Raw genomic sequence first — 23,104 nt, forward strand, 5'->3', positions numbered from 1 at the left:
TATAGCCTGGGCAGTAATTTGTTTTTTTTCCCCCTCCCCTCAGTAAGATGGGGACAAAATCTAGGTTTTTGAACATTTGCACCGTGCAATCTGAAAATATTGTGAAAAGAAAAAAAAAAAAAAGTTTTCCAAAGGCTTATATTTCTGGAAATTTTACCTCCATGTATTTATATGTAAATTCAGAATTCTGCATTATATAAAATAACCAAATGGGAGATGTGAATAGGTCAGAAGGAAAGATTAACCAGTACATGTATATGGGCTCTTTGGATTAAGAGCTTTATTAAAATGACTACTGTCCGTTAAAGTGAAAGGATGACAAGCCTTTATTTTTTCCACTTTTATTATACACGCAGTTACTATCACAAAATAGTTCCCTTGTAAGTAGAATGCTCATTAAATACAGCTGGTTCACAAAATAAAATGAAAACCTCCTAAAAGAAGGATTAAGAAAACAAATCTATTCCTGTTTGCAAAACAAAAACTATTTTGAAAACCTGTAGTTTCAACATCTCCAGATGTTTGGCTGCACCATACTATGGCAATACCATTGCTTTGAGTCACATAAACAGTACAACAGAACTCTGCAAAATTTCTTACAAATTCTTAAAAAAAGGGTAGGGCCAAATGTATGCGTCAGATATTTAAAGATCCTTGAACATCTTCATACCTTCAGTAACGTCCTAGAAGAAAAAAATAAAGTTTGTATTCCAACCTCAATATCTTTTCGCCACCAGTTTTTACACAGATATCAGCCTTCAAAAAGGAAGTATTGGTTTCTATGAAAAATTTTCGTCAAACACCACACAGCAAGGATAAAAAAAAAAATTATCCCCATTCAGGAACTGCATTGTTAAATATTTGATAACTGGCACTCCAGACAATGGGGCGTTCTTACCTTGCAGGAATTTGTTTGTTTTTTTTAATAAAAAAAGTGTGAGATATACACTCACTGGCCTCTATTAGGTACACCTGTTTCATTGCTTGCCAACACAAACTGCTAATAAGCCAAAATCACATGGCAGCAAATCAATGCATTTAGGCATGTAGATGTGGTGAAGGATGACTTACTGAAGTTCAAACTGAGCATCAGAATAGGGAAGAAAGGGGATTTAAGTGACTTTGAACGTGGCATGGTTGTTGGTGCTAGACTGGCTGGTCTGAGCATTTCAAAAAATGCTGATCTACTGGGATTTTCACGCACAACCATCTCTAGGGTTTACAGAGAATGGGTTTTTTTTTGGATTAAGTCTGAGTTTCGATTTCAGCTGTGACATTCAGATGGCAGGGTTAGAACTTGGTGTAAACAACATGAATGAATGGATCCAACAGTTCAGGCTAGTGGTGGTGGTGTAATGGTGTGAGGGATATTTTCTTGGCATACTACAGTGTACCCATCTTCTGATGGCTACCTCCAGAAAGATAATGCATCATGTCACAAAGCTCAAATCATCTCAAACTGGTTTCTTGAACAAGACAAGGAGTTCACTGTACTCCAATGGCCTCCACAGTCACCAGATCTCAAGCCAATAGAGAACCTTTGGGATGTGGAGTGAGAGATTCGCATCATGGATGTGCAGCCGACAAATCTGCAGCAACTGCATGATGCTATCATGTCAATATGGACCAAAACCTGAGGAAGGTTTCCAACACCTTATTAAATCTAGGCCATGAATTATTAATGCAGTTCTGAAGGAAAGAGAGAGGGGGGGGGGGGGGGGGGAAGAGAGAGAAGATGTCTAACCTGGTACCAGCAAGACGTACCTAATAAAATGGTTGGTGAGTGTATAGAGACACACCAACTTGAAGCCATGGTTACCCAGCTTCTATAAAATGTGCTTAGTAATCATCAGTGCTTTGTGGCTTATTATTCTTAACAGGCTTATTGCACTCTAGGATAGAAGCTTTACAGAACCTCAGTTAGAGGGTAAAGCCCAGTCCCACAGTAACATTTAACTGCCATCATATACTGAACAAAAATATGATCTTTACTGGTACTCTCAAATCTACTTACCTGGCCAGAGCACCCCACCACTTTGTACATGGCAACCCTGTCAACATTTGCAGACAGGCCTTTCATAAGAATGGGAAACCCTGCTAAAGATGGGTACACACACTGGCCGAAATCCACACGAAAGCAGTTAGCTTGGCAGGAACCAGACAGCTTTTGGTCTGATTTACAGCTGTCTGTTTTCCAGCATGTTCAACCTGAGGCAGTTGTAAGACTGGCTTCTCTAGAACAAACATCTGATATGTGCTGGCACCCAATTCAGTTAACTCCCAATTTCCAGGCCTAGGCAAATCTTATACATCCCAAGATTCTTCAGGAGGGGCTCTCAGCCAAGCACACCCTCCTGCCTGAGCCAAGGGCAGTTGGATTTCAGAAAGTAAATGATACATGAATCATCTGCCCTTACTCAAGATGGTCACTGACAGAAATCCTAGGGGGTGTTTTTCAAAGTGATTTTTTAGGAAAATAAAGCATGAAGACATGGATGGGAGAGTTTGCTTTGAATATTAAAAATGAATTCAATTGTGTTTTTTGTGCTCGCATGTAGTCTAATTCTTTAGCCATGAACACATTGTTAAAACACTACTCACTTGGACTGTATGAGCGGGACCTTGATCTAGATCTGTATCGGCTGTAGTATGGAGATGGTGAACGTCTCCTGCTAAAAAAAAAGAAGAGGATTTTGAAACAATTTTTCTCTATAACTTAAACTTTGTTCATGATCAAATGGGTCTCTCACATTAACTGATAAGATAATTACTTCTCTGATGCAGAAAACACATACTAAAATTAAATTCTCCCACAGCCAAGTCTAAAATTATGCAAAGTTACGGCACAAAAAAACCCCCCAAAAAAACCACCAAAAAAAAACACCTTTTTGGAGTCCATTGAGGAACACAGGACAGATTAAAGGGTTAGTTCAGGATTGCCAATAAAAACCTGCCTATGCAGACCTCACTTGGCAACATCCTGGAGTACTCGAGTCCGGTTCCATAAGGTGAACCAAGTCCGGTTCCATAAGGTGAACTAAGCCTAAAGCAAAAGGCATTCATTCAACTTTAGTAAGACCTGCACAGCTTGTTTTTATCTACAGATGCCCCTTCTCTGCCAAAAACCTATGCAAAGGTGTATTAACCCTTTAAATTTGCTGCCTACAGGTGAAAGACCATGGCGAAAAACCTGATACAAGTTAACCCCAACCAGCATGCCTGAGCTTTGCAGCAAAGTAGTACTGAAAGCCCGATCATACAGAGGGTGGTGCCCAAGTTTCCCAATGTACTCAAAAAAATTCAATGGACACAACTAAACCAGTCCAACTGGGGGGTGGGAAAAAAACCAACAGGACCAAGAGGTGTAAAGAGCTGCCTGAAGGATTTTACACTAGAAGCTAGGACCAAAACATCCATCAGTGAGAACAGATGACCAGATGGCAGCCTTTAAAATCACAAAATCTGGTCTGCTTGAGCCACCAACAGATTGTGGATTGAGTGCATCCTTATGGGGTCCACACTGTATTCCAAAAAAGGTAATTGGTTTTGAAAAACAGGGGCTAGAATAATCTCACAGCCCAAAACCCATCTAGGACTATGAAGGGAAATGCTCTAAGTGAACTGTAGCCAAACAGTGGAAAAGAACAAGGTCCTGGTTGAGGTGGAAGGCAGAAACTACCTCAAGCAGAAAGTCAGTCCTGTGGTTCAACACCACTTGCCTGTTCAGATAACCTCTCCCTTTTAGGAGGTAAAAGGCTGTAAGAACCACCACCCCTGTGGGTCACAATACAGAGGTGAATGTCTAATGGGATCAAACTGTGCAATCTGATTCTCTGTACCTCAAAACCACCAAGGCATAGGGGAATGGCAAGTGGGAGCTAAATAGGAGACCCCTTGCTCAAAAAGGTGTCAATCGTCGAGTAAGGCCAATGGTCTCTGAAACAGAAAAAAAAAACTAGAACCAGATAGAGGTTAACGCAAAAATATTGGCAGACCCAACTGCTGGAATAAAACTCCTAATGTGGAAGTCCCAAAAGACACCAATTGATGTATGGATTCCACATACAAATATGGACCCTGCAAGAAGCAGCCTTCCACATCACTGCCATTAACCCCAGAGACCGTCTCAAAATCTGGGCTTCAGCAGCCATATTGCTAAGACCAGAAAAATTGTGAAACATGATAAATTAATTAGTCCCAGGAACAGAAGAGGCAGGAGATCTGCAAGAGCTCAGAGCATCTGACAGAAGTCAGATAAGGTTAGCATTCAACATCCACCTGGGCCAGTAGATATGAGGATCACAGAATCCCCTCCACAATTCAATCCTCTGTCTTTCGTCATACTTTAATTGAAAGCATACCTGTACCTGTAGTCATATTCTTCATATCTCTCATAGCCCCGTTCATATCCTCTCTCTCCTCTGTCTCCTCTGTCACCTCGGTCACCTCGGTCTCCTCTGTCATAATACTCTCGACGACGTCCACTGCTACCACTAAAAAATAAAAGAATTAAAAAAAACGAAATTTGTATGGAATTAATGTGAGCCTACTTGGTACAGGGGGTGTACTGCCTCTGCTTATGAAGCAGTTTAGCGGTGCAAGAAGACTCACTGTGTGGGTCGTCCCATGTAAATGCCTGGGGTGGGAGTGTGCGCTCGCTTTGTTATCGAATAGTCTACACGAATCCTACGGCCATCCAGTTCCATACCATTAGCATGTTCCATTGCCTAGGGACAAATAGTTACCAAAATGAAAAATGTAAACTCTGCATCATCTATTTAAAAAAACATTTGCATTCTCCATTTAAAATACAAGCCAATTTTCAGAGAACAATTACCCTTTATCATTACAGCAATGAGCTCTGAACAACTCATCAGCTTTTACAGCAACATTGCATTTGGCACCAGCAAATTTGTTTCGATTTTAATGGCTAACCTCCGCTAAAGAAACTAGTAATGTGAACGGCTCCTTGGCAAAGCAATTACGTGTGGATTATGGTTTATTGATAATGGGGGTGTGCTCGACAGACAACGCATCCCAGCTTCTATGCCAGAGTGAGGCGAATCAGTCAGAATAGCAGTTTTCTCCTCAAGGAGACAGAACTTTACCTTAGATCTTTGTTCCTGAAGCCAAAAAAAAAACAAAAACTTTAGCATCCAACACTTTCAGGTTTGTCCCCTTACTACCCACCAGTCACTACTGCTCAGCAGGAGACCAAGAATCTAACAACCAGAAGGGACAAAGTAAAGACGTAATGCTTTCTGGTCAAAGCATTAAATCTTCCCGGCAGCGCGCCATTTCGGCATGCATACTGTTGCAGCTGGGAACAATGACATAGGGAGAAGCAACCCGTGAGCACACACCTCAAGCATATTCACCATCTGCCACCTAGAGGCTGCCGATTACAACTACAGAACTTTGATATGTTGCTTTCACCAATTGAGAAGTCATTGATTGCAGTTAATCATAGCATGGGTGATGTACAGTGTTAACCAGAATTTATATAAAGTTAGACACCCTGATCTGGGATGATAGCAAGTGTACCTAAAAACAGGTTTCAAGCAACACACGCAAGCTTGATAAAGGCAGTGCAAATTTAGTCAAAATAGCTACAATTTGCTGTATTTAGATCTGTCAAGTAAATTTAAAAAAAAACATCTCAGCGCTCAGTCAGTGGAGGGGGGAGGGGGGGGGTGTTCGTTGGTGAGATAGAAAAGGAAGATGAAAAAAAGAAAACCAATAAATAAAAGCCCAACTAGCTTATGATGCTGAGCTGCATAGAGCCAGTCTCCAGAAGGGCCTATAGGTGAAGATGGCAAAGTGCTTTAGAATTATTTAAATCAGGATGCTGGAGGTTAAATAAGTGGGACAACTTTCAGGCACCCAGATCAGGGAGGATGTGTAGCAGCACATGGAGAAAAAAAACAAAACGAAAAAACCCCACATTGCTAGGAGTGCAGGATTAAGCAGCAAGATCCATTTAATGAAAAAACATATTGACACTTGTACTTGGAAAAGGGGAGAGGGAGATGGTGTTATCAGATGGGCGAGATGACAGGCAACCGCTGACACAGGGATACAAAGCCAGCAATAGTGAAGCCAGACCGCCAGAACAACCGCAAGCGGCGGCCAGCTCCACGGTTGCTGGCTTTGTATGCCTGTGTCAGCCGTTGCCTGTCATCTCGCCCATCTGATACACTATCTCCCTCTACGTGCAAGCTGCATTATCCTTTCCTAAATGTGGATCTTTCAATAAATTGTTCCCATTTTTAATTAATTCTGCACTCTGACAATGTGTTTTTACCAAGTAAAATGTAATGTGTGCTTGTGAGTTTTACAGGATATGCCTATTATACTGCTAACTAAACATAAGTGTGTGCAGGCGCAAGTGTGCATTTTTTCAATATAGCTGTTGAACCTGTCAATAAAATATTCAATATTCTAGATTAACAGCACTTAATTAGCAACACTGCCCTCTCTGTAGGTACAAGTGGCAGAAATAAGAACCCCAATATTTCTGTTGTGCCAGATTCTTCTTTCCAGCTGTCGTTTGCTGCTCTTTCCACAGCTGTTACTTTAGATGTAGCTTATGGCTGAGCCTGTGGAAGAACAGTCTTCATTCACAGCTACAGCATATGCTAACACATGGCTTTGGGGTTGTGATCAGGAGCAGCGCTCCTGCACACATCCTCACGCTGTTTACATATGCTGAAGCTGCCTTTGTCAGAAGTTCTTACTGCTCAGCTGTCCAATGCATTCCATTAGGTTGTGTGAGGAAGACCTACTCCTAACGTTAGCTTCAGCACTCCTTTATGTTTGGCGAGACTTCATTGTCCGTTCTGAGACTCTGAATGAGAACTGCTGCACTTGATGTGTCAAGTAGCCAAGACGTTGTGTCAAAGAATCTGACACACCCAATGTTTCGGACCCTCAGGTTTCCCCCCCCCCCCCGCCTTTAAAATTGAAGTAATAAGTGGTTACCCAGAAGGGGCAATGTTAGTTACAAATAAAGCACCACCTTATCAACATGGTGTACATTTTGGTGACAGGATCTCTCAGCTACTTCTAAGTTAGACATATCGAATTGGTTATAACTAGCACCATATAGAAGAGAGGCTGTTTTCTGTTCTAATAAACAGCATCTGTATACTGCCCATTGCTAAAGCAGGATGTAGGAGACCATAGCTTTTAGGACAGGCAAGTATCCAATCCATCCAACTCTACCTAAAACAAAGTTTTGGCTGGACATGCACTTTAACATTGACTTTAGATCATCTGTACTGTCACCTATGCTTCAGATACTTGCCTGATGCTTTACTGTACAGCGACAGCTACCAACTGTTCATACAGCGTACCGTGAAGCAGTCTTATTCACGAGTGTTAAAAGCTGAAAGATCTACCAAAGGCTTTAGCAAACATGTGGGGCATGAGCAGGGGACAGGCCAAGTATTAGTGCTCTGCCTGCCCCCCCCCCTTTATTTGGCAAAGGGGACACTTTATGACCCACTTAATTACGTGTTTTACTTACAAATGCTCAAGCTACACCACAAATTTTGCTTGCCAGGTCATTGCAAAAACACAAGCCACAAGAAAAATAGTGGCCCAAACTGCTTATCTGAAATTCTTGCAGTTTAGTCCAATTACTGACTTGAAGCATGCAGTCAGAGAAAAGCGCAATCTGAATTTTTAGGGGTAGATTTATAATGGAAAGTGGATATCATGATACTGGCACCATGCCCCATTCATAAATCGCAGCCACTTGGTGTAGAGCCTGCAATGCCCAATAAAGTTCTCTGCCCAACAGCGCAGAGCCTCACAAATTGCTAACTGCTCATGTGACAGATCACATGACCAGCCTCAAGTCTACATTTAGAAGTGTAGCACTCTGCTAACTTCAAGTCCTAACTCCAGCATAGCACTAAGCACATACCTCTTTATACATGCGGTGATCGTGGGCCAGGGGACGCACACCGACCTGCAGGTGCCGTGATTCGGTGCCCAAGGGATCAATCATCCAATTTAGGCCAGTGATGTTCGGCCTGAATCAGATCGATCCCTACCTTATCAGGGATCTTCCTGTACCTATGTTTACACTTACACAGGTACAGGAAATTAGGCAATCTCTCTGGGCACATTCCATCCCAGAGAGAAGAAAAAGACAGAGTGAGAAAGAAAAAACAAAAAAACAAAAAAAAAGAAACCACTACAAATTTAAGTTACACATTTAACCCCTTGACTCTCTTCCCCCCCCCCCAGTTAACCCCTTCACTGCCCTGTCACCAGTTTCAGTACAGTATACAGATTTAATTTTTTTTTTTTTTAACACTGATCACTATTCGTCTCACCGGTGACTTCAGATAGCATTAGTACCCCTCCCAGATAGCGTCAGATTGCCAGTCATTACACCAGTAAATCACATCTAACCCCTTGATTGCCAGGAACACAAGCCTCCATTGCTAGTATAGTGTCTGAACAGATCAATATCTTTGATCAGATCAGCACTACACCAGCGTTCACATTAGCGTACCCAAAAATGCAGCGTTAGAGGGATCAGCCCCGGCACCTGCGTTTAGCCCCTACGCTTACACCCCCCCAGAGCAAGTGCAGTGTCATTAGATCACGGTCATTTGATACATTGCACACAAAACCGGTGTTTGCAGAATCAGGCCTGATCTCTGTTAGCACTTGCAGGTAAACTTTTTTTGTAGCGGTTCAAGCAGTCCCTGACAACTGGGTGCTCTTTTTTCCCCGTGCGTCGCACTAGGTACTTATAAATTTAGTGGCCAAAATGTCCAATGAAAAGGTACTCTAGGGAAGAGGCCTACAGGATTCTGAGCATGTCAGATGAGAGTGAAAGGGGAAGCCTCACTGACAGAATCCTGTAGACAGCAGCGGCACCCTGACCAATATCTCAGACTATGAAGCAGAGGTACCTGCTAAGGTCAAGCATACCAGACCACATTCCCAGGTTTGAGATGTTACAGCCGCATGACTCATATGCTGCACAGTGCCAGTGCTAGTGCCGCTCTACCTTTTGGTGAGCTGGCGAGCACCAGCAGCCTAGTACATCCTGGTCTTTCATACCAGCACTGCAGTATCACTTGGTGACGTGGGGAGTCCCATAAGTGCAGTACAAGATGGTGCGGTGGTTAGCACAATTAGTGTCCCGCAGCCACCAAGAACTTGCACACAAGCCTGTAGAGCCCCTAGCGTCCTTCTGGATGTGCTTGCAAATCCCGATTGGCAGCCCACAAATTCTGAAGTACCCGCACTTCCCAACCCGGAATTGGGTCGAAATCAGCAAATTTAACTACTCCTTGATTTTTTGGAGCAGTTTTTCATGGGAGATCTGTATGCATGGATTGTGGATCAAAGCAATTTATATGTAAAACAGTTTATAGCCAACTGAAATTCAAACCTTGCCCGACCATCTGCATGGAAATCCATTACGGTTTCCAAACGTGAAGTTTTTTTGGGGGGGCCTAAAAAAAAAAAAAAAAAAAAAAAAAAAATATTGCGGTTGTATTGGTCCACAGACCTAACTCATCATATGCCTGTGTTCTCTGTTGCCATGTCCAGGCATAGATCACCGTCATCCTTGGGGGGTGACCCTGAATTTGATCGGCACCGCAAAATTCAGCCCCTTGTAAATCACCTTAACCAAAATTTTGCAGATATCTATACTCCCCAGCAACACATCTGTGTTGAGTTGCTCAGTTTTTATGGCCACCTTGCATTCAATTTCTCCCCAGCAAGTGTGCCACATATGGGGGTCAAGTTGTATAAGACCTGTGAGGTCAACAGGCTATACACAGAAGTTTCGGATTTACGAGGGAAAGAGGAGTCACGTGGAGACCCCTGGATGCCCAGACTACATGGGGAGTAGTGGCAAGATAGTTCGGGACTTCGTATCATCCTTTTTCCATATGGGGTACCACCTATACTTGGACAATTTTTATTCAAGCGTGCCACTAGATATTTGTACAATCCTGGAATTGGCATATGTGGCACCGTGCGACCGAATCGCTGGTGCTTCCCCAATGGCTTGTAAATATCAGTCTTCGAAAGGGGGAAAGTCTGCTTAAGAAATGAGATTGCTCACAGTGAAGTGGAAGGACAAACCCCCCCACGGGATGTTTTCATCCGGTCTTCCATTCCACACAGGACACGACTATCCAAATTGCCAAGGCAGCTGGTGTTGAGCCACCCCTCTGTGTCCACGACTATAACCTTCTTAACATAGGAGGGGTGGACTTCCAATGACCAGATGAAGCAGCCATACTTAGTTTCCTGAAAAGCCAGACTGGTACAAAAAGTGTGTTTATTTCAATTGGCTTTATATAATGCTTTCATGCTTTAGAAAGCAACTGGGACATAGTGGATCCTTCCTAAAATTCCAGGAAGAGATCACAGCTCTTGCGTATCCAGAAGGTGCTATGGCCCAAATCCCCCAACCCAGGTGAAGTTAGCTGGCTGCATGAGAGACATGTTCCCAATGTCATTTTTAGTACCCCAACCCAAAAGGACATTCTAAATAAAGATGTTGTGTCTGTAGTAGACACAGAATTAGGTGTGAACACTAGCTTGTGTCCCTCCTGTCTTAGCCAACCTGGTCTCTGCCTCAAGGACTGCTTTTGTCGCTACCACACACTAGTGGAGCATTTGTATAGGGTACAGCATGGCACACTTCAGGGCAGATATTTGCACAGGATCTCGAAAAGTTGGGTAGTCCGGAAACTGGCTATCGCATATTGAGACACCCTACTATCTGGTTAAAGTTAAACAAACAAACCCAAAAAATTTAAAAGGCTCAACATGCCTCTCAGATAGCTTAGGGCGTCTACTTTTCATAGAGGGGTTATTTGTACTGTCCTGGTACCCAACAAATGTGATAGGTAGTCAAAGTAAAAGCTGTGTAAGTTACAGAAACTATACCATAGTTTGTAGATTCTATAGCTTTCACACAAAATATGCAGTTATTGGGATTTTTTTTTTTTAACCAGACATGTAGCAAAATACATTTTGGCCTAAATTTATGATGAAAATGGAATTTATTGGATATTTATGACAGACATTAGAACATATCGGGGGTTTCCCCCAAAATTTTTAGTATGTTTATAGCGCAAAAAATAAAAGCGCACAGGTAATCAAATACCATGAAAGCTCTATTTGTGTGAAAAAAAGGACATGAACTTAGTCTGGGTACAGAATTGTATGACCGCGCAATTACCAGCTGAAATAGCACAGCGCCAAAGAGCAAAAAAAAAAAAAAGAAAAGAAAAAGAAAAAAAAAAAGGGGGCCCGACGAGCTGCCACACAGGTTTTTCACCTTAATGCTTTTTATACATTAGGGCTTTAGAAGCATTAAGTAATGGTACAGCCATTCACCAAAACTCCTTAGGTCTATTTTCACTTCAGATTATTGAAACAAAGTTGATACATAAACATATAGCAATGTTAAAAGGAAATATCAGCCATGGCAGCCTACATGTTCTCAAGAGAGGCTTGCTTTAGCCTAGGTTCACAGTAATGCGATGCAGGAAAAGCCACAATCCCTGTGCGTTTCTTGCACTGCACTCCAATTGCACTGCCCTTGCGATCCTCTGTAGTGAAACACAAAGTTAGCGACACCCCAAAAGCAGGTTGTAAAAGGCAGTGCGTTTGCCTGCAGTGGATCGCATGATACAAAACCATGTGATCTGGTTGCAGCGCAGCTCCAAAAGATGCATGCATGCCTTTGGAGCAGTTTGGGCCCATTCAAAATGGATGGGATTTAAGTGCATCGCACTGAATCGCATGTGACTTGCACAGGAATGGGGTGCAGTGTGAACCGAGGCTTGTCATGATACCACATGACCAAAGTTTGACCTCTAGATCTGCAACACACATAAGCAACAGTCTCTAGTTAACAGAAGAGACCATTTTATGGTATTTGTCACCCTTGACAAGCTACATAATAGGTCTATGGATGTAATAGGTTTGTGCTATATGAATCAACAAACAAAACAAACAAAAACAGACAACCACGCACAAAAAAATAAATAAAAACCCCATAAACTCACTGCTCTGGAATCGTCAATTCTCTCAAAATAAACAAATGCAAATCCTCTTGACCGTCCAGTTCGTTGATCATATACTACATTTACACCACCAAGGGGACCATAACGTGAAAACACCTCTCTTAGATCTCTCTCAGTTGTGTACAAGCTCAAGCCAAAGACTCCAACGCAAGTGTTAGGATCTGGGTTTGCCTAAGAAAAGCAAATAAAATGTACAAGGAAAATGAAGGTTTACCAAAAATAAATAAAACCCCACACAGATTTAACAGTCAGAAATTTAACATAACCATACCCGACTACCATTATGCCGCCTCCTATTAGACATTGGCGAGTGACTGCGGCTCCTCCTCCTCCTATATTCTGGAGTATATGATCGGCTTTTTGAGCGCCTTCTGTGTGAACGGGAGCGAGACCTGGAGCGGGAATATCTTCTATGTGAACGTCTTCTGGACCGTGATCTGAAAATAAAGAAACATGCAGGTCTCTACAGACATCTTCCCACAGACTTAATACTTCAGTGTCAATTTTCAGACAAAACTGAAGGGTCGATTTATAAACTCCCTCAATCCAACCTATCAGGCTCTCTAAAAAGTTCACACTTCACCTCCATTTATTTTTTTAACATGCAGAGCGTGGTGTAGCCTTGTGCTCTGCAGTGTTTCCTGCAAAGAACACCCGCAAAACAGAATAGTGTTGTCACGCAATTTTAAATTGGTCAATTTGACCTCCTTCCCCAAACAAGTATGATCAATGTTTTAGGAGACTAGCTCCCAAGAAGGAACACACTTTTTCCAATCTTCACTAGCTAGCCTCATCAGCTCTGACACTTCAGGACATATTGAAGGGCAAGTATGTGTTGCAAATAATCTGAGATTGTGTAGTTCCTAAACAGAAGTGTGTGGTGTGTAGTTCCTGAACAGAAGTGTGTGGTGTGTAGTTCCTGAACAGAAGTGTGTGGTGTGTAGTTCCTGAACAGAAGTGTGTGGTGTGTAGTTCCTGAACAGAAGTGTGTGGTGTGTAGTTCCTGAACAGAAGTGTGTGGTGAGTAAGTATTAATCCTTGCAATTTTTTTTTTCGTTTGTTTTAAAAGAAGCATCTTAGGAGGAAACATGCTAGAGAACAGTGTGAATTGTAATGACAAAAAGGAACAGAGTGCACCAGAGTGGGCAGCATAGCCATGCAGAGGGTATGACAGGGCAGTATATAGAGTGCATCGGACAGTGCAAAGGGTACAACTGTTCTGTATGTGCAGGAGAGCAGTGTGGAGTGTATGATGGGGAAATATGAGCAAGGAGTTGGAAGACTAGGAGAATCAGTGTTATATCCTCACAGGTTAACAAGGCGGATAGTGAAGGGGGTTGAACTATTCTCCCCATAATGCATAGCGATAAAACAAAGCTTCAAGGATGGGTTCTGTGGGACTGTCTAAACCTCTCCCCTATTTATCACACACACCTTTAGTGGTTAGGACAGAATTCGTATTTGGCAGCAAAATGGTTAAAACAAGCTCCATTTTACAGGAACACAGAGCTTGTTTTTAAATCTGCTGACTGTTCCCTAAAATGTGTTGGGTATCTGTTAAGCCACGCATCACTTTGTAACAGTGCTGCTCCTAGCAACTGGCTTGCTCATGGTCTGACTGGAGTAAAATATACATTTACCAAAAAGACAAAAAAATAAAGCCACTTACCGAGATTTTGACCTTGATCGGGAACGAGACTCAGACCGCTTTGAAGCTTTTGACCCACTGCGAGAATGAGACCGACTTCCAGATTTTGCACGGGCAGCACTTTCAGTAGGTGACCTGGTGCGGGAGCGGGATGCCTAACAGAACAAAGAAAGCTTTAAAAAAACATCTGAAAAGTTCTAAAGAATGCCTACCTTGGTACAGCGAACACAAATGGATATATAAACCTGGAAAATAAACGGTTAGGTTACAAATATTAACCCTTTAAAATTCTGCTTTTAACCCACTCTTTCCACTAGGCACCCTATTTTGTACCAGATGACCAAATTTTTGGTTAACTAAAATCATGCAAATGCATTAATTTGATCATACAGACACTGGAACATAAACCATACATTTACTTAACCTAGGACCCATTCATTCTTCCAGATTCTTTTAATTCTACGCCACTCTTGCTTTAAACTTTTCTTCATTCTTCATTTTTTTTTTCATTTTTCAACTTCGTGTATTCTTCCCCAATTCAACCAATTCATTAAAGCCTTAACATGTTCAGCTTCTATCTGAACAATCTTCTGTTCAAATTTTCCCCCAAATGAATTTTTCTGATCTTTACAATTTTTCATTAGCCTTCTTTTATCTTGCCTTCTCTTCAACATTCTTGGAATAAACTCTTCCATCTCTTCACGAATATTAACCTTAATGGAAAAAGAACATTTAGTATATTTATTAATAGAGCGACTAAATACTCTTCTGTGGCACTGAAATTACGAAAAGCCAGCAGGTAGAGTATAGACAAGTCTGGTATTTTTGCCAGGGTGAATAACCCATATCTTTCCATAAAAGTCACCACAACTCCCTCAAAACACATCACCTACTTTAGTTACACTACCCTATCCTCCTAAAATGACAGTATCAGAAACCACAGTATTTTATTTGCAACCCCCCCCCCCCCAGGGTTCTTCACTGCTAGCCTCCTTCAAATCTTACCCACACTGCTTAAAAAGGCACATGTTCTTATGTACCATTAACTAAATCAGCCTCAACTCAAAAGTAGGCAGAACTTCATGTGTGCCGATTTTTAATGGCCCTGAAGATACCCAGGTTGCCAAAATATATAAATCTCACGCAAAGGTTGCCAGTCATCCTGAAGAACCAGTGAAGGCTTTTGGCAAACATTGAGATTTGCATGTTAGAGCAACCTTCATTTTCGAGCTTGCGACACTCTGAAATGGTACATGCGAGAGCTTTGCCAAAAGAGGTCAGTCTAGTTGGGTGTACATATTGGCAATTGTACTTTAGGGAACAGAAAGGTTTTACATCCTAACCATAGTTTGACAGAGGCTTGTTAAAGTAGCTTTCAGATGGGGCAGATACCGTCCTGATCAGCAGGGGGATCTGCTCACAGATCCCGATAGGAGCAGTGGGCATGACACATCCACATCTCTTTAATTTATGCAGAGTGGACACAGACAGAACCTGCTTGGCTGTATGAACGGCCTTGTGTAAATGGACTTGTGTCCCTTTACAGCCAACTACCCTCTGACCTACGTAATTTTTCGGACTGGATGGGACCCAGAGGTAGGTGGGTATAAACAGACATCCGTTTACACCCACCTTTCCATAGGGGTGAATGGAACATCCAACCAGGTGCACCTGAAAAACTGACAGGCAGACCTTATCCATACTGTTAAAAGGTGAAGAAAAAACAAAACAAAAAAACAAACAAAAAAAAAAAACCACACAGTCTAAGACTTCTACATCCACACAACTGGTGGATCGAGGGGTCCTCCATCCCATTGCTACAATATATTTATATATGCTGTAAAAATACAGCGATAAGTAACCAACTGGTAAACATTTTCCAGCATGTTCGTTGGACAGAAGTCAATCTAATGATAGATTGTCAAACAGGTGGGCCACACAGATCTAAAAACTGCTGGTCCTTATTATGACCCCAAATTATGATTGGGGTCATAAGGTAAAAAAGAAATGGCAGCCTAGAACTAGTAAAAATCTGTCAAAAAAAGGTGGGTCATCTTCTGGGGGGGGGGGTATGGACTATTTATTCAGCTCAGTGAAACGGTGTTCCCTAATCATGTGCTAGCAATCCTGTACCAACATTATTTCGTACACGACTGGGTATTCAAAGTAAACTGGCTCGTCTCACTTCTGCCAAGTCAACAGCCTCTAGTTCTTTAAGAAACAAGTTAATGTACACACGCTAGTTGAACACTGGCTTGTTAAAATAAAAAGTACAAACAGGTGGAGTATCCATTGAAAGATAGACCATGTCAAGCAGGCACTGATAAAAAGGCTCTGTACTATTATATATATTTATTTAAAAACAAACAAGAACAGTCGGCAAGAAGGTGAAATTAAATTTCTTTATTGTATGCAAGTAAAATTCTGGCTATAAGGTCTTTTCTGAAACGCGCTAGTGTTGGTTGCACTATGGAATTTTTTTTAATTTCCCCTTACAGTTTTTTTTTTTTTTTTATGTCCCTACATAAGGACATGGAGACTGCTGGTGATTTTAAGCTTTAGCTGGAGAAATTCTAACCAGGTAGCAGCACCTTACCTTTGTCTGATCTAATTCTGTACCAAGATAGTGCTGCAATTTTGAATTAACACGATGCAAAAGGGTCCCTTATAAGATGGTAAGAAAAAAATATTCAAATATACTACAAAATGAGAGCCTATTAAGAGGGGAATGATCACTGGAAACATTTCTTTTCCTGCGGTGCCTCAGGGCAGAAAGTGATGAGAAAAATCCTCAACAGGACAGGATGCAAAATATAAGCTAAAGGTTTTAACTCCATCTATTCTTTACCAATAGAAAAGGGAATTTACCAAGACTGGAGCAAACAGAGCAGCTGTTCATGAAAATAAGCTTTTAATTTTTAAAGTTTAAGCCCTGTTTCACACTGAATCCAACTTTGAAATGGTGTGACTTCAATTGAAGTCGCACGATTTCAGAGCTGCAGGTCAGTGTGATATCAAGTGCGACTTGCCTGACACCTGTGCAACTTCATGCACAGATGTCTATGCAAGCCACACCTGAAATCGCAATAGTGCAGGAACCTTTTTTCACCCAAAGTGCAGTTCAGTTCAGTGCAGCACCGCAAAGTCGGAGTCATACCCATTTCAGCTGTTCCATTGCCAAACAATAGGGTGCAACTTGACATACAATTTGGAACTGTCAAAGTCACACCGGTGTGAACCATGGCCAACTTAACATGGATGCCATTTGGTAATGCACAGCTGCTACAGGTTCTGTCTGCTAAAGTTTTGATAAATTCCTATTCAGACAGGTTTCTTGTAAGGGAACAGGGTATCTGACCCAATACTGCCATTAAGGGCACAAGGAAGTTACTATAGCAAATGTCAGATGCCCCTGGCTGCTGCACTGCAACCAAACTGTAGGCTGCACTATACTTCATGCACCTAAACATTCCAAACACTGGATTCTGCGACACCACACACAATGGAGATTAATTCTATAAAACACAAATGACAATACAGTAAACACCATGCTCACAGTTGACCTTAGCCATTACAAAACATATACAAAGTCCTTTACAAGCCAATTAGCTCTCCACACAGAAACGTGTCAAGTTTGAAGCCATCACTCTCTCTACAGTACAATTACATAAGGAGCAGCCAGGCCTAAAGCATGGCCACTGTTTAGATCACAAGAAATCAAAAGTGGGCAACGGCATGCCTCCAGTTATGGGGATTATGCTATGGCTTATATCACTACAGAAAGGAGTATCAGTCACCATCAGTTCAAAACTACTGGTTCCCTTTACTTTTAACAAGATGCACCATGTAGAAAAAAAACATTTTTATTATATATATATATATATATATATATATATATATATATATATATATTTATTTCACTCTAGATGTTTGATTTCAGATGCACAAATTGGTAACAGCCAGAGAGAAGTTATCAAAAAGGAGGTTCTGTGAATGCGGAATCATTCACAACCTAGGTAAGCTTACCATAAAGCAACAGTTTCGTATTGGCCCTTTTCCCATACCTCTGTGCAAAGTCAGGTCATGACATGGTTTGACAAATCTTGAGTGAAGGAATTAGAGTGGCTTGCAAAAAAGCCCTGACATCAATCTGAACATGCCAGGGATGAATTTGAGCATTGACTGTCAGTATCTGACTTCACAAAAGGTGTTCTTGGCTGAACTGCCCATCTCCCCAAAAGAGCAGAGGCTGTTCAAGTCAAAAGGGTCAGCAACCACAACGCCCATGATTTGTGAATAGAATGCCCTATGGCCTAATTATAGGTGTAATTTCAGGTGCCAATAACTTTTGCCCGTGTAGTTTAGCTGCCAAGAAACTCCGCTACCAAAGATCTTGGGGCCATAAAACTGCCATTCCAAAAAGACTCTTTCCTAAGCTTCTCTTGTTCGTTTGAATTCCTGTATGCAAAAAATGTAAGGGCCCTTTCACACTAGAAACTGCATGTGAATCGCATGTGGACCGGGGTTTCCCACATCACATTCTAGTGTGAAAGGGCCCCAAGACAAGGTTTTGAAGAGTTGGAAACACTCTGTAGTATCTTTTAAATAACAGCAGCCGATACTGAGCAAGCCCAACTTTTCAAAACAGCTGGCTGCCATATACAAGTAATCAGGCAGTCCAGAACTGCAGCAGTCCTAATGCCAAGTTTGGAGAGTAGTCAAAACAGTGAATGTGCGTCTTACATTAAATTACACAGAAATTCATAAGTTATACCAAAATGCAAGACTTTTGCCACACCTACAGTTGAAATAAAGGTTGAAGTGCACAAACTAAACTTGATAAGAAACACCTTAAAAGAGTATGGAAGAGATTATATTGCTTACCACCCACTGTATTCAATGCAACATTCCGTCAGGTCACAAGACTTAGGCCTTTCACATGGGCGGTTCTGCCGCTTGGAAATTCAGGTTTTCTTATTTTGAAATTCCAACACTACTGGCACAGAGATCACTTGCATTTACGTGCGGCTGCATTTAGCTGCGGTAGTAAATTCTTGCCTTTTCTAATGCAACTGTGTACTTGTTTCTTTGTACATAAATGCAGTTATTCGCAGTATGTTGCTAAATGCAGTTTGTGAATGGAGCCATAGGGATGCATTGTCTGCATTTAGCCACGGTAAGTTCCTCTAACCGCAGCAAAAAGTTGAAATCTAACCGCCCGTGTGAAAGGGGTCCAAATCATACACTGTATATTTTAAACTGTAAGGTCAGTCAAAATCCAACCAAGGATAAACCTACTCCCATGCTAAAACTATTCCATCTACCCTGTGAAAAAAACAAAAAACACAACACTTCTCTATTCTGAAGCTGCTTAGGTCCGGTCACATGATCAGGTTCCAGTGCCAGCTTCAGGGTAGAGGACAGCCACCAACAGATGCCCCATAGTAAGCCCATGGGTGATGTCACCACACAGGCATTTTTTGGCCATTGATGGCGATCTCTCGCATGTGCCAACCTCTGCTGCAGTCATAACAGGCATACTATAGGAGATGCCACATGGACAGGTTTACATGAAGCTTCAAGATAAAATATAGCCCCTTTACAAATCAATCCATCCTGTGACCCCAAAGCAGCAGACAGTAGGCAATAGCCAACTGCATCAGCCCCCTCTCCAGCCCAGCCCTCAAGTGAGCAGCGCAAGAGAGCTATGATCAGCTGGCCACTGTACACTACTCCAATCACCTAGGCAGTCGTTGCATCCTGTGAATGGCCCCTCAGTCTCCTGTGACATGATCCAGGGGGCTGCAGGAATCAACTTCTGCTCTGATGGCCTGAGTGGTCAGAGCAGACATGCATTTGCACAGAGCAGCCCAGACCCTACTCTTCTTGGGAAAGCCACTTTCCATGGGGGCTCCCAAGCCACACTGTCTGCATCCACTGACACAGAGGGCGGCTTGGCCCCACAACATTTGTTTTACAGCAGCAGGAGCCAATGGCTCCCACTGCAATAACCCCGTCCAGTGAGGAGGGAGACAGCGGCTAGAACCACTGCTCTTGTGCACATCGTTGCATTGGATTGATCTCAGGTAAGAAAGGGCGGGGGATCTGCAGCAGAGAAGGTTTTTTCACCTTCTTGCATAGAATGCATTAAAAAGGTGAAAAACCTTAACACTTTAGAACTTTTGATCTAAATTTATGATGAAATTTGATTTTTAAAAATTTTTTTTTACTGGACAGGCTTGGTAGCAAAAAGTCAAATATTTTTTTCTCAAACTTTATTTTTAAATAGCAAAAAAAAAAAAAAAAACCCCAAACGCACAGGCAATCAAATACCACCAAAAGAAAGCTCAATTTGTGGGGGAAAAAAAAAAAAAAAGATTTAAATTTGGGTGCAGTGTTGCATGACCGCGCAATTGTCAGTTTAAGTACCGCAGCGCCATAACACCTTGTCAGGAAGGGGGGGTAAATCCTCAGGAGGTCAAGAGGTTAACCAGTATTATTACACTTTCTCTGAAGATAAAAACCAGATCCATTACTTCCAAATTTTTATTCCATCATACAAGGTTTTCCATGGCTTTAGAAACCACTTCACATCTGATATGAGACTATCGTGCAAAAAAAAAAGAAGAAAAAAAAAAAGAAAAAAAAAAAAAAAAAAAAAAGGGCTTATCATTTGTCCGATATTGTTAACGTGTATACTGGGCATTAGGCCAATTATGCACAGATGTAATAAATGATTGAGGTCTATGCTTTTCACACTGTTAGTGGGTTAATTGGTCGGCTGTTTTTCAGGGATTTGGCACCTTTTTTTTAGCGGTATAGTTGAAAAAAAAAAAACGGCCTATTTTGCTGATCGGTTTATTTTTCCGGCAATGATGGGCAAAATCGGCCGATTGTTTTACCGATAAAAAAAAAAAAAAAAAATCTGTGCATGAGAGGAGGAAGAGAAGAATTCCAGTCCGCAATTATATTTGATATGAAAAAGTATTGCGGTTGCAACAATGTATCTATTTGCATCCGAAATGGATACATTGTTGCTAACACAATGCTTTTTCATGTCAAATATAATAACGGAGCTCTATGCAAGGAACAGAAGTAATTAAATGCCGGACAATTTTTTGTTTTTAAAAACGGCCAGTTTTCGACCCGTCTATGGCCTGCATTAGGCTGCTGTCACACCGATCCATTTCTCTTCCGCTTTTGCATTTAAAAAATACGTGACCGTGTTTTCCCATGGAACTCTTCACACTGATCCGCTGTGTTTTTTAAACAAAACTGCACCAAAAACACAGCACCTCATTGAAATCAATAGAAAACGTAACAAAACCCCACCAGATGTGCGTTTTGATAGGATCAGTGTGGAAGCAGCTTAAGGGTTGGTTCATACTATAGAAATGCGTTCCAGATGTGTTCCTGCATTCACTTTTTTTGGCATGTTCCAGTGCGTTTGACACGTTCCGGCATGTTCCCCCCCACTACAAGGTACACAGGGACATGTGCGTTTTTGGTGCATTCTACCACATTCCAGTACAGTCCTGTGCAGGAAAAATGCAGCCGGTTCTACTTTTTTCTGCATCCGGAACGCACTGGAACTGCAAGCACTGATGTGAACTATGACATTGACAACCATATAACCTACTTATTGTGCGTTTTGGATGCAGAAACAACTGAAATGCATGTAGCGTGAAGTGGCCGTAAAGTGTTCTGCAAAGTCCTCACATAAACGCACGCATGCGAATCTTCCTCGTCTAAGCGCCAGTGTTGCTGCACACACTCATTATCAAACGTCTGATTATTAAACGGCGGTGCCCCATGCTGTATGAACGGATCTGTACGCAGCCGTGTTGTTCCAGACAGACATGTGCCTGTGATCAGATCAGTAATGACCCCGGTATTTCTTCTGGGGGGGCCCCAGGTAAAGGCTCGGAACTCAATGAGACGTCACCCAGGGGGAAGCAGGCCTCAGTCCAGCCATGTGACCGGCTCACAGACCTCACTGGCAGAATAAAGCCTCCTTGTGAAGTCCGATCAATGGAATCCTCACTACAGGGTTCACCTCACAGCGGAGTATTCATCCCTCCCGCCATGTACACACATGGAAGGCAGGGAATGGTTTGTCGTGCCGCCCGCCCGCACATAATACGTACCCCGAGGCCGCTCCGCCGTCTGTCCACAGGAGCCATCTTGTTCCAGACACAAAGCCGCCGCCGTTTCCTCCTCCTCACAAGTGGCCGGCCATTCCCCCAACTCACACCTCACCACACACACGTTCAGCCCTCGGGCCAGGCGGCACAGAGGATCGCCGCGGAATTCATACTCACTCTGGTCTCCACCTTGTTCCATTCTGCGTCGCTCATGGTTGCCGCGTCTGCAGGTGATGAGGGGTGTGCCGGTGTCTCTTCTCTTCCTCCAGGCGCTTTCAGTATCCGTACCCGCCAGTCGGTGCCTGCGTTGCTTTCCTGTGAGCCGCTTCACAAAATGGCGTCCGGCTTCTCTTCTGGCGGTTCATAAGGCGGAGCAGAGGGCGGGCCTGTTCCAGAGGCCGGGGGTCTGGGCGGGCTCCTATGTGCTCATGAGGGGGGCTGGAGGCGGCCATTGCTGGACTATTGATATGAATTGGCTTCTGATAATGGCTGAGGGAACTTTTCCAGCTCTGTCTTGGTGCACTGAGCTTCTTCAGCCATTAAACATAGGGGCTCGTTCACACCACATGTGCAGGAAAACTGATGGAAACACGTGCGGGTGTCACTTGCAGAGACATCAGTTTTCATGTGAGCCTCAATGAGGTTTATTCACATTGCAGATTCCTGAGCAGAAAACAGTCTGCAGGTGATACTAGTGTGGTGGTGTGAACAGGGCACATAGAGAACAATTGATTTCAGAGGGGGATACAGTCTGAGATGGGGTATTGTCCTGCCTACATGCTGTTCTGTGATCTCCACTTTAAACTGTCTCCCTGCAATGCACTGATTTTCTGCAAAACTCAGGATAATTGGTGCTAGATCTTTTCATCTGTGGTGACTGAGTCTCACCTCCTTTGCCTTTCTGTGATCAGAGAATCAATCATCTTTTATGACTTTGGCCTGTGACTGGTCTGGTTTGGACCAACCTCCTTCCAAATTCATGTGAAGAGTTGCTTATTTGGTCATCTCCCTATAAATTTAAACCAGGTTATGGAGGGAGGAGGGGTACAGTCGCAGACAGGGCATTGGCCTGTGTGACTGCATCTTCTGCTGGAGTGCAAAACGGCAGTTGGACACAGCCATTGAGTGCATTTTCTGCTGGAGTGCAAAACTGCAGTTGGACACAGCCGTTGTACATTTTCTGCTGGAGTGCAAAACGGCAGTTGGACACAGCCATTGAGTGCATTTTCTCC

At 42.6% G+C, this 23,104-nt stretch overlaps 1 protein-coding gene across 4 annotated transcripts; it reads right to left on the reverse strand.

The window, feature by feature from the left end:
* Positions 1 to 325: 325 nt before the first annotated feature.
* Positions 326 to 22,233, reverse strand: TRA2A (transformer 2 alpha homolog). Of its 4 annotated transcripts, none has more exons than XM_089673202.1 (8): positions 22,050 to 22,233; positions 13,750 to 13,883; positions 12,352 to 12,517; positions 12,063 to 12,251; positions 4,612 to 4,727; positions 4,368 to 4,493; positions 2,602 to 2,669; positions 326 to 683 (listed from the first exon to the last, which is right to left on the reverse strand). In XM_089673202.1, the coding sequence occupies exons 1-8, from the start codon at positions 22,083 to 22,085 to the stop codon at positions 673 to 675; spliced, it is 846 nt and encodes a 281-aa protein (XP_089529328.1). In that variant the 5' UTR covers positions 22,086 to 22,233; the 3' UTR covers positions 326 to 672. The 4 variants fall into 4 exon arrangements, with proteins under 4 accessions (XP_089529328.1, XP_089529327.1, XP_089529326.1 ...); XM_089673201.1 differs by having other exon boundaries at positions 2,602 to 2,672; XM_089673200.1 differs by having other exon boundaries at positions 4,362 to 4,493.
* Between the last annotated feature and the right edge of the window lie 871 nt (positions 22,234 to 23,104).

Source organism: Staurois parvus, unplaced genomic scaffold, assembly GCF_062004578.1.
Source record: "Staurois parvus isolate SC_StPar_1 unplaced genomic scaffold, SC_StPar_1.0 ptg000136l, whole genome shotgun sequence".
NCBI lineage: Eukaryota > Metazoa > Chordata > Amphibia > Anura > Ranidae > Staurois > Staurois parvus.